Here is a 12,116-nt window from a genome sequence, read left to right as displayed (position 1 = left end):
TTTAGCTGGGAGGGAAGATACAGTCTTCAGTTATGTACCTAATAACTTTTCCCTCTCTGTCTGCACCAATCCATGACATATGTATATTTTCATATTATTATTTTTGGAGGGGGGATGGGGAGCAAGCATGCTGTTTGCCAGTTCTGATGCTGTTACAAAGCTTCTAGAAATCTTTTTTTGAGTATCTGAGAACAGACAGCAGAAGTTCCCAAACAAGCCATGAGCACAATCAATCCTTTCATAACCACTTCATTAAAACCTATTCTGCAAGCTTGGACACATCCACATTCCCATATAGAATGCACATGCCCAAAATGTAGAAAAGAAGACAGAAAGAGATAAAGAGAAAATGCCCTCCTTCTCTACTGGTCAAATGGATGAAAGAGAATCGGAAGATTTCAAATAATTCTTTGTGGGAGAAAACTCAAGTTTTTCCAGCACCAGGCTTGCATCTTTTATAGCCTACACAGGTCATGGTATCTATGCTGATTTTCACAATAGGATTTCACATTTGTTTGGGCTTCAGACCTTCCTTTTTTTTATGTGCCCATTTTCTTCTCCAGGAAATAAAGCCCTTGTTTACTCATATCTGTCATTAAATCATGAAATAGAGAGGTTGAGTTTGTTTGCATATATCAGTTCTTAATGGTTCCAGTTGATGCTTTAATCTGTATTCTTCAGCTTTCTTTCCCCTTGTTCACCTTCCCCACTCTTTCCCCCATTTTTTGCTAATCAGCAAGTAATGGGAGAATACACTTAGAGCAGGGTAGGATTCAGATAAAATATAACAGAAGGATACATGTAGAATATGCATTACTCTAGAGACTATTGAACACACACACACATACTCTAGAGACTTTATTGAACACACACACACACACACAGAGAGAGAGAGAGAGAGAGAGAGAGAGAGAGAGAGAGAGAATACAAATCATGCACAGTATTGCATGCCAATGTGGTGTGGTATATTACTCTTGAACCTATACAATTTAACATTTTAAACTCAGTTAAATCACAGCACCATAAAGATCATAAAGCTAAAACAAAATTTTGCTTTTCGCCTGATGCTTTATGCCCATTTACTTGGGGGAAAAAGCCCCCTTTAAAGTAATAATGATTAGATAGGAATATGCAATCACATTTACAAACAAAACATGTATCAAAATAGGAAAATGTGGTATTGAAAAGTCGTGCCAACTTTGTTCAGGGTCAACTCACATGTAAACATCTGACTTGTTCACACTGTCATCACATAATTTAAATCAGGGTTTTCCAAAGTGGTGACCCTCAAGAGACAATGAGCCTATTCAAATAGTCAATTACTATTTGTACTATATCTTTTAAATTATTTGTATATACAAATATTTAGGGCTCATTCTGAAACACCATGAAGAAGCTAATGAATTGAAGAGCATGAAGATCCCTGCTTTAAAACCTTGGGGTTTTATAAATAAGCTTGATTGTGCTTCTTTCTTTAGTAGCCGATCTTTGTTACTATTATTTTATTGGTTTGGCAATAAAAGCAACTTATTTAGGCCAAGCGCTTAACTCTGCTGCTACTACTGAATACAGGTTTCAGTTTCTAGAGGAAGATTTATCACTGGGCCCTGGATGATACTCTGACAATTCTGGGCTCCTGCAAATTGGACTTCAGTCCAAGACTCAACCCCTGGCTACACCATTGTACAAAGGAGACAAGAGAATGTTTTTGATCTTACCAAATTTAAGATTCAGATATCATCTTCAGCAATGCTGGTCAGAAGAAAAAATGGGAACATTTGTAAAAGCCAGGTGCCTAGTGGATAAAGGTGATGGATAAAGTTGCTTTCAACAGGGAAAGATGTTTGGTGTCCATGACTGACAATCTGTGACTTTGTGGTCATATGTAGTATTATAACTGAGTATATTATTTAACTTTTTCATCAATAGATTAACAAATTCAAATCATACTACATAAACTGTTAATACATATAACTAATGAGAAAGCATGAACTTTTGACTCCATAAAATCAGTGATCATTTTTTGTTGTCTTTAATGTATGTAAATTTTGCTGTTCTATTTTTCCTCCCCTTATAAACAGTTATCAGAAAAATGTCAACTGCCTAGGGAAGCTTCACCTGTAAATATGAATGTTGTTAATCTAAAACCAAGCAAGTGAATATCTTGAATCTACCAAGAAGCAACTTTGGTCATTACCATACTGCAGTCTTAAAATTTGCCACTTGTTGAAGCAATCCCATATTTTTTGCCCCTCAAAAAGATTCTCAATAATACCGAGATCTTTGCTGGGCCATTCATTCTGCTGACAATATATTCAACAGAATCCACAGGGACAGAGGAAGCCAAACATTTCTAGGAGCTCTATTGGTTTAATAATGAAACTTTCTTACACAGTACATCAGATGATCTTACTCTGCTCAAATCTTAGCACTGGAGTTAGACACAGTTGTTGGAAATAAATCCATTCTTTTTACAGGCAAAAATGTTTTAGTACTACTGTGAATGATAAATAGCTGTGATGTTCTGCAGCTGCTGAAGTATGTGAATCTCTGTCAAAGATTACATTTAGATCTGAGGCTGAGTAGGATCAAAAGGGATTAGTAGTATTTGAAATATGGAATTATGTCATAATTGGGTAAACAAAAATACGCAAAAAACCTGCCTTCTGCAAACATTATCCCCATTACAATATCTGGAGTAAACAACTGAAAAGTTTTTTTGGACAATACAGATGTAACAGCAGCATAATCTTATAGTTATCACTACACTGAAGATGTACTAGAGTACCTTTTAAAAAGTTTTAATTTTTTTTTTATCTCTGAATGAAATAGACCTTTGGCATTTACACTAAAAGTAAAGAAAGAAATTTTGGACTAATATAGTTCTGTGTGTACAATAACATTAAGTAAAAGGACCAAAATACTAAAGTGAAGCTACCTTTCAATCAATTTTTTATAATTTTTTGACATGCATTCAGCATGGAAAATACTATAAAGTGCACAGAACGCTCAGCACTGCAAATAATCAAATAATGAATCACGCAGGCAACAATCTTGATTCTGAAATTAAAGTTCTTGTAGAGAAGTTGCTACTCAATCTTAGAATTATGCTATACTCATATTATTTAGAACTGGAGGATATTTCAGAGGATACCTTGCGTTGAGTTATTCTCAACATAAGATATAACTACACCAACCTTTAAAACAGTCATCTTCAGTATGAAAAAGGTGTATGGGAGCAGAAACAAAGAACTTTTCTGCAGCTCTTTAAAGCACTAATTTCTTTGAAGTACGTTTTTGAATCAAATCCAAAATGTTACACAATCAATATATTTAAATACTTACAGTTCATGACACAGTGTAAGGTATTACTATTATTATGGTTGGTCATACAGTATTATATCACAGGCATGGCCCAGATATTGATGGTTTTGATGTTTCCACTATTCAAATTTCTCTTCAGCTATTTTCTAATTCTTTGGTTATTACCCAAAGTTGGATTAAACACATTTTAACTTGTTCATGCTTTATTATTATTATTATTATTATTATTATTATTATTATTATTATTATTATTAATTATTCACAAAAAACAACAGAGCGCAAATCATAGTGATAGTCAACACTTCCCAGGTGTTTAGCACTGCGTGATGTATCGGCGGATTATGAGAGCAGATCCCAGTAAGGTGGCCTTCTGCAGCTGACCAATGATGATTTTGTCAGTGGCAATTGTTTTTAAGTGCATGCCTAGGTCTTTAGGCACAGCACCTAGTGTGCCGAGTACCACTGGAACCACCTGTACTGGTTTATGCCAGAGTCTCTGCAGTTCAATTCTCAAGTCCTGATATCTGGTGATTTTTTCAAGTTGTTTCTCGTTGATTCTGCTGTCACCAGGTATGGTAATGTTGACGATCCACACATTTTTCTTCTCCACAATCGTGATATCCAGGGTGTTGTGTTCCAAAACTTTATCAGTCTGTATTCAGAAGTTCCACAGTAATTTTGCATGCTCATTTTCAACCACTTTTTCAGGCTTATGATCCCACAAGTTCTTTGTTACAGGCAGTTGGTAGTTGTGACACAAATTCCAGTGGACTATCTGAGTGACTTGTTGTGACGTTATTTGTAGTCAGTCTGAGCGATTGTCTTACAACAGCTCAGTATGTGATCGATGGTTTCATCCGCTTCTTTGCAGAGTCTGCATTTGGGGTCATCAGCAGATTTTTCTATTCTGGCTTTGATTACATTTGTTCTGATGGCTTGTTCTTGGGCCGCAAGAATCAGGTCTTCTGTCTCTTTCTTCAGTGTTCTGTTAGTCAGCCATAACCACTAAGGTGACCTTCTGCAGCTGACCAATGGTGGTGGTGATGATGATGATGATGATGATGATGATTCACATAATCAGCCAGATATTTAGACTGAATTTTTGCCCACCTTTTCAGGGACCTGGAATAGGCAATTTTCATTCATTCATTCATTCATTCAATTTCTATAGTCATCCAACTCAACCAAGTAACTCTGAGGTACAAATCTAAAATGATAAAACAATTATTTTAAATTAAAACAATTTAAAAAACATTTAAAAGATTCACAAAATAAATAAGTACAAAGAGCAGCTGTCATGATTAATTAGCTAATAATAAAGCCAAGTAACAGGGTCCTTATAATGTCACATTTTTAATGTCAGTCATGGCAGTTGTGACTTATGAAAGTTGAACTCCAACATTTCTGAAGATCATCAAATTGGGGACATCTGCTATAGAGAAATCACATCTGCATATAAGTAACTGCTGAACTCAGTGGACTGGGTGGTAATATAAACACATGTAAACAAATGTAAATACAGCAAGGTGATTCATTATTTTTTTATTAAAGAATTTTGCCAGATGTGTTTTTTATCCCCAGTTTTGACAGTTAACTCTCAGTTAAAGGCTATAGTCACAAAATAAATCACATGGTGCTTTATTGCAATCAGAAGTATTCCAAATAGGACTTTATATTGGCTGAATTCATATACTCTAAGCCAATAAGTTTTATTGTGTTTTGTGGAACAAGCTCTGTGGAGCAAGCTTTGCTTCATTTGCAAGTCCGAGCCATAATAGATTGTAGAGCTCAAACACTGCACAAAATCAAAATTGAATTAGTCACGTTACGGAATATGTGAATCCATCCTGAAACATAATTGTGGTTCAGTGGCCTAGAGGCAGAGCTCTCGCCTCACAATCAGGAGGCTGTGAGTTCGATCCTAGATAGAGGATCTATCTATATATCTGCTATTTAGGGGGCGTGCATAAGCGCACCAACGTGCCTACCGTCCCTGTCCTATTGTTTCTCTTATTCTTTTATTTTTCTTATATGTAACCATTTCATGTATTCACAACTATGTATACATTTATACTTATTATCTTGTAAACAATTGGCAAATCAAATAAAATAAATAAATAAATAAATAAATAAAATAATTGGTAGCATGAGCATCCATGGAGGAGTGGGAAAATAGCCCAGATGCCATAATCAAGCAAATGATGTATACAGTATAGATAGTATATCATCTAAGTAGTTACTACATACTACTTATCCACTTATATAGTAAGTATAGTATCTACTTCTGTTAGATGCTATGAATCATGCAAATGCCTAATTGTATCACTGTATCATTTTATGACATCATAAGGGCTTCTAACAGATACCTAAAATTGATATATAGATTCCATTTAAGCAATACTATAGTATGACCTGAATGTTATACACTTTGCTCAAACATTTATTTTTGTGTACAAAACCAGCTATTGCGCTTTGCAAAGGATGGTTTATAACGCAGCACAGGAACGCAGTGAACTGCAACCTATTCAATAAAGCAACAGTATAATCAAGCCAGGGCTTCGGGAATCCTTGAATCCGACCGGAGGATCCTTGAACCCGACCGGAGGATGAAAAGCACATCATTCCAGGCCAAACGCTCCCAGGAGCTCCAAAAAGGACTGCCCTCCAAAGGGAGAGCCAGCCAGTCCCAGAAAGAGCCGGGCAAAGAGCCAGCTCCAGCACCTGCAGTGCCGTAACTCGGTCACTAAGTGGCGCCAGATTTCGTCGCTTAGTGCCGAGCTCGTCGGAAACTCGCGCTCGCACACACACACACACACACACATAACCCAAGCCCAACACTTCGGCAAGCACGCACAAAGCAGCTGGACGAAGCTTCTGAGCGGGCTTCCCGGTGTTTTATTTTATTTTATTTTTTTTACTCCGAGCCGAGCCGGAGAGGAAAGGGGGAGGAGGGGTAAGGGGTGACTCTGTTATCCCGAAGCGGCCGGAAAGAGCGACGCAGCCCCGGACGGCGAAGCATTTCGACTGAAGGTGAGTAGAACTAGAGCATCCCGGCTGGAAAACTTGCAGGTGGCTTCGGCCGGCGGATGGGGCATGGCGCGCCCGCCCGCTTTGGTCACGTTCTCACACTTGGCGGAGGGGCGACTGCTCCGAGCTTTTGGCCCGGAGGGGGCGGACAGGGCGGGATCGGGAGGAGGAATTCCCACCTGGTCGCCTCAAACTTTGCCGAGAACCCAACCGCCGGTGGCCTCTCGGCGACTGCCGCTTGCTTGTCAGCTTGGTTCCCATCGCTCGGTGGCCCTCGGCGCTCTGCGCAACGGCGTGGGCTGCTGTGAGAGAGACAGCTCCGTTGCCCAACATACTTGAGGAGCCCACGTTGTCCCTCCTATGGTTGCTCTCCCCGCTGCGTGTTTGAACACTTGTTTGTTTGGTTTTGCTTTTTAAGGGGCTGACCGAGCCCGGGGTGGTGGTGGGGTGAGATAGTCGCCTTCCCTTCTCCGCATCCTTCCACTCAGCCTGCTTTCTTCCTCTTTTGCCAGATGTACAGGATATTAGCCGTAGCGCTTTGGTGTTTTCTGCAAGCAGAGGGCAGGCATCCAGAGATCACCCTTCGTAGGAGCAGCAGCAGCAACAATGGCAATTTTTTGGACAATGACAAATGGCTGAGCACCGTTTCCCAATATGACAAAGATAAATACTGGAACAAATTCAGAGATGTAAGTTATATTCCTGTACCTATAGGTACAGTGTGTGCTTTGGCCAAAACGTATCCTGGGATTTATTTTTTTTGCTGCAAGGGACTCTTTGTGGGAGAGGACATGGCTACATCTGTTGTGGCTGTCACTGTAGGGTTGGAAGGAGGCCGACTGTCCTTTAAAAATCCCCTGGGTTTTATTTATTTATTTACTTTGTGTGTGTGTGTGTGTGTGTGTGTGTTTGTGTGTGCATTCACACACAGAGAAGTGTGCACGCTATGGTATGCTTTCGGATAAGTGATTAGTTTTCTTGGTCTTCCATTTTTGTTTAAGACTTCGAGGAACTTTGCTGGTTTGCAAAATTAATCACTGTGAAATCCTGCCAGCCACATACAGAACTATTTACTAACAGAACCCCCATCTTGGTGAAGCTTTCTATTGCTGTAGGTGGTGGTAGGGAGACAGAAGCATGCTGTTCCAGGCAGTTGTGAAAGGGTTCAAATTTTCTCTCTCTCACACACACACACACATTTGAAATATATTTATTTCAAAATAAGTATGATCATAATTCACGAACATTTTAAAATATATCTGTGTCACACATATAGATTATGTGTGACACAGCATATCATTTTGTGGCAGGGCAGCAAAAGATATTCTAAGTGGAACTTTAGGGAAAATGAGAGACCTGTGTTATTCATCAGACTGGGAAGAGAATGAAATAGGACATTTTTTGTTTGTATTGACTATCCGTTAACAACAGTTTGATCTTAACCACTTATAATTCCCTAGAAGAGTCAAGTCTGTATTGCTATGTATCTATTATAGGTGAGATGGTTTGTCAGATGAACCACAGAATAGTAGTTGAACTAACTTGTTCACCACAGAGTGTTCTGATAAGGATTGGGTAGGATTGCAATAGTTAGGTTCTACTTCTCTGTATCATACAAGATTTTATACGGAGGCCCAGTCAAAATATTAAAATGGAGTCAACTTTTCTAGTTCTACTTTTAAATTTCTGTAAATTGCCATATTATTTTCCAATTGAATTCAGCTATAATTCAATTTCCCTTGGTCATATTTTTTCAGTTTGGGTATATATTAAATGTATGATAAATTTCAGAGCGTATTAGGGATAAAAGTATCAAGTGCAGTCCATAAAGTCAGACATGAATATTCTTTTTGTAAAGTACATGAAGTATAAATTGCAGCTTTAATCTTTGGGCAAAATTGAATTTAGAGATACTGTAGAAAGTGATTATATGCTTTGAATAACTGTATTAAGTTGAAACATATAATCAAATGTCTACTATGTGACAAAGTGATGACATTGAAAGAAGTTTTAAAACAATATAGAGATATATTTTTGCCAGAAACATTATTTTTGAAAGTTACAAAGGAGTCATTGATCAAATCTCATATAGAAGTTTTCAATGATACAATTATATTTAGCCCACGATTACTTAGTCATAAATAAATAAAATAACCTGAAAAACAAATATAGACAAAAGATAAATTCAGGGGTTGGTTCAACGTATTTCAATCTTTTTAACCTTTTATCAGGATCTAGACATGTAAAAGTATGTTGAGGTAAATGTGGGGAAGGAGTAAATCAAACTTGCCACTACTATATTATTTTTCAGTAATCAATTCATAATGTATCGGTTCATGAATGCTTATCTGTATCCAGAATAACACTAAGAAACAGTTTCAGTTTTCTTCTAGTTTGCAAATCCTTCTGTATCTTTCCAGTTCCAAACCAAAAAGTAAACCTGCATGAGGTTGTAAAATAAAGATTCTGAGATTGTTTCATAAGCCTGCTTTGCCATCTGTGTAAACCAACCAGACACTATAAATTTGGGAGAGAGGCTTCCAGATTGCAGTGGTATAGATTGCCTGTCTGAAATGGTACCAAGGAAAGATGCTTTTTCAAAGCATATTTAAAAACGGGTGTAGTATAAGCCACTCTATTTCTTTCAGTAAAATGGTGTACACAGTTTATGAGAAATAATCCACTATTATGTATATGAAGAATACGCTAATATTCTGAACAGTGCTTACTGTTAACCATAATCTCAACTGATTCTTCTATAATGGTACAGCACACTGGCAAAGCTGGGTATATTTTTCTTGTGGTTGCAGAAGCAATTTTTCTTTTGGGATTGGAAAGAATAGCAGATACATTATCTCCTGAAAAAAGTAATGACTTCTGGCCAGTTAAAATGAACAATAGTTTGAGCAACCCCATTTCACTGGGGTTTATGTACCAAATATTCTTACAACATTGATCCCATTGTTATAAAGGTCATTTTATCTCAACAATAGAATGACATGGAAAATTTGAGCTTGCACATGTTCTTATGAATACAAGTGTTCTTGACTTACAATGATTCATTTGGTGACTGTTACAATGGCACTACAAAAAGTGACTTACAAGTGGTTATTACACATATGACTGTTCTATCATCCTCACAGTCACATATGTGATCAAAATGTGGCCATTTGGCAAGTGACATACAGCATCTTGGGGTCATGTGATCGTCATTTGCAACCTTCCTAGCTGGCTTCTGACAAGCAAAGTCAGTGGAGGAAGCTGGATTCATTTAATGACCATTTGATTCACTTAACTACAGGGTTTTATTTAACAATCATGGCAAAAATGATGTAAAATTGCACATGACTCACTTAACAATCACTTTGCTTAGTAGCAGAAATTCAGGTCCAATTGTGTGCATAAGTTGAGGACTACCGATATTTTTATTTTAACATGAAATTTATCAAGGATACAAGGCAAACCAAGATGGGAACAGTCCCATTTGTTTTAGGATTAACAGAACTTTTGGCTAAGCTGCAGTCAGCCCTTTGAGGCAAAAGATACAGGACCTGTAAGTGTCTTGGAAAATACTTGAGTATGGTTGGGGTGCTGTAACAGAATCTTGAAAGCTTGTCAAAGCTACTCCCTATTTCAATTTGCACCTAATCCAATAGATAGAATTGTTTAGAGTTTTTTTTCTCATGCTTCCTTCTTTCCCAAGTCTGAGGTATCTTTTTTTATTAGCTCCACATTCTCCTGATATTCCATCACACTTGTGTGTTTTCATTTAATCATGTCAATCATCATTGATATTAAAACTTAAAGTCTCATTAAGTGAAAGTCACTCCTGATGAACAAGTGTAGTTTTTCATTGCTTTCATAATATTTTTTGAGATTAGTTTTTCTTCCTTGGATTTCACAATGTTCTGCTCTCCAATTGTAAAGTAGATCTGATTTTACTTAACTTTTTGAAATAAGGTAGTGCCACATGACAAGGAAACAACCATTCTCCTGGTCTCAGTGGAATATGACTTCCTATTGGAAGTCACCATTACACAGCTATTCCAATACTTGTAAAAAGCTGTAGCCTTTTGCTGTGACTTTCCTGTGTCTTAATGGAAATAGTTTAAGAGTTTAGACCTCTGGAGTGAGTTCCAATAATCCAGCTTTTTTATAAGTTGAAATATGTATAATGTTGAACAAAAAAGAAATACTTTGGCTTTTGGTGAATTTTACAAATAAAATCTGCAAGCTCACCCTTTACATAGAAGAGATAAGCCTTTAAAGATGGATAGAGGTAAATGGAAAATTGCCTCTTGACATTGAAATCCTGATCCAGGGGTCAGACTATTCTTTTTGAAAAATTATAAAGCAAAATGAGACCATGTTGCTAAAAGCATATGTTTCATCCAGAGCCATCCACTATTGAACAAAAAGGGGGCTGCAGTATCCAACCCATATACAAAGGGCTTTGATTCATTGTAGTGTCTTCCATTCACCACTATATCCTATTGCAGATGTTGTTGCTTTTGGTATGTGGAAGTCCATGACCATGGGCCATCCTCAGGGGTGGGATTCTACCAGTTTGGACCAGTTCAGGCGAACCCCTTGCTCTGAAGATCAGCTGGCAGAGAACCAGTTCACTGCAACGAGCATATGGGCCCACCCACCCGCCCGCGCCTGCTTTTTCCTGTGCTTTATTTCCTTTTGTTAGAGCACAGCTCATTTGTGCCACAGAGTGGTTTGTCGTGCCTCAGCTGTTTTATTCATAGGGACTGCAGCAGAAGGTAAGTGTTAGAGCTTTTTAAAATGTGGAACGTGCACACAAAGCGTGCAATCACCGAACTGGTTGTTATACTGGTGGAATCCCACTTCTAGCCATCCTGGATCTCACCTCTCATGTGTGTCAGTTACTTGTATGAAGGAAGTTGGAGCTTTATTTAGTATCTTACTTTAGCAACAGGCTGCCTCAACACAGCCATTGTTTCTATCCCATCAAACCTCAGAAGTACCCTGCCAGGGTCCTTATTGTTGCCATTTTTGCAGTTAACAGTGCTCCCCATGAATTGATCAATGTTCTCTCATAAACAAAAGGAAACTAAAAAGCTAGTTTCCAGCCAATCCTCAACATTGCCTTGCTTTGTGTTCATAGTGCGGGTGGGGGGAATCTCTGATCGATCCATTTTAAACAAACATGGAGAAATAGGGAAATAGTTTGCAAAGGGAAAAGTGTACTGCTCAAAAGAAAAATGACTGGAACATAGTGGCAGAGCCCTCTTTATTTAATAAAGTTATCCCATCTATTTCCCAATTACCTTGACTTTAGCTGAATCTTTAGAATTTCCCAATTACCTTGACTTTAGCTGAATCTTTAGAATTTAGCTGAATCTTTAGAAGAATCGAGTAGAATGAAGACAAAAGTTTTACACTATGAGAATCTGTATCCTACTCAGACCAGCCACAGTCTTTGAGGGAGATGGGTACAGTGGTGGGATTTAAATTTTTTACTACCGCTTCTGTGGGCGTGGCTTGGTGGGCGTGGCAGGGGAAGGATACTGTAAAATCTCCAGTCAGAGGTGGTATTTGCCTGTTCTCTGAACTTCTCAAAATTTCCACTACAGGTTCTCCAGAACTGGTCAGAACCCACTGAATACCACCTTTGGATGGGTGATTTAGAAATACAAAATATAAATAAGTTTTTGTAGGGTTATATTTATGTCCAACTTTCTTCTAAGAGGTCAATATACTGTTCATAGGATTCCCCCCTTTCTTTTCTTTTTCTT

The 12,116-nt window shown here is 37.9% G+C and overlaps 1 protein-coding gene and 1 pseudogene across 2 annotated transcripts in view; one reads left to right on the top strand and one right to left on the bottom strand.

The window, feature by feature from the left end:
• Nucleotides 1-3,637: 3,637 nt before the first annotated feature.
• LOC148132099 (uncharacterized) lies at nt 3,638-6,612 on the bottom strand (annotated as a pseudogene).
• SPOCK1 (SPARC (osteonectin), cwcv and kazal like domains proteoglycan 1) overlaps nt 6,125-12,116 on the top strand; it is a 528,048-nt gene continuing 522,056 nt past the window's right edge. Inside the window, exons 1-2 of one of the 2 annotated variants that reach the window (XM_087955273.1) lie at nt 6,125-6,354; nt 6,864-7,040. In XM_087955273.1, the coding sequence (XP_087811399.1) occupies nt 6,864-7,040 (177 nt within the window). In that variant the 5' untranslated portion in view covers nt 6,125-6,354. The remainder of the gene's footprint in view (nt 6,355-6,863; nt 7,041-12,116) is intronic. The other variant, XM_087955274.1, reaches the window with a different exon arrangement.

This window comes from Notechis scutatus, chromosome 2 (assembly GCF_049901735.1).
Source record: "Notechis scutatus isolate UNSWTSFEM ecotype Mainland chromosome 2, rNotScu1.2, whole genome shotgun sequence".
Classification (NCBI taxonomy): domain Eukaryota; kingdom Metazoa; phylum Chordata; class Lepidosauria; order Squamata; family Elapidae; genus Notechis; species Notechis scutatus.
Note: the sequence above shows the minus strand (reverse complement) of the source record. Positions and strands in the feature narration are given on the sequence as shown.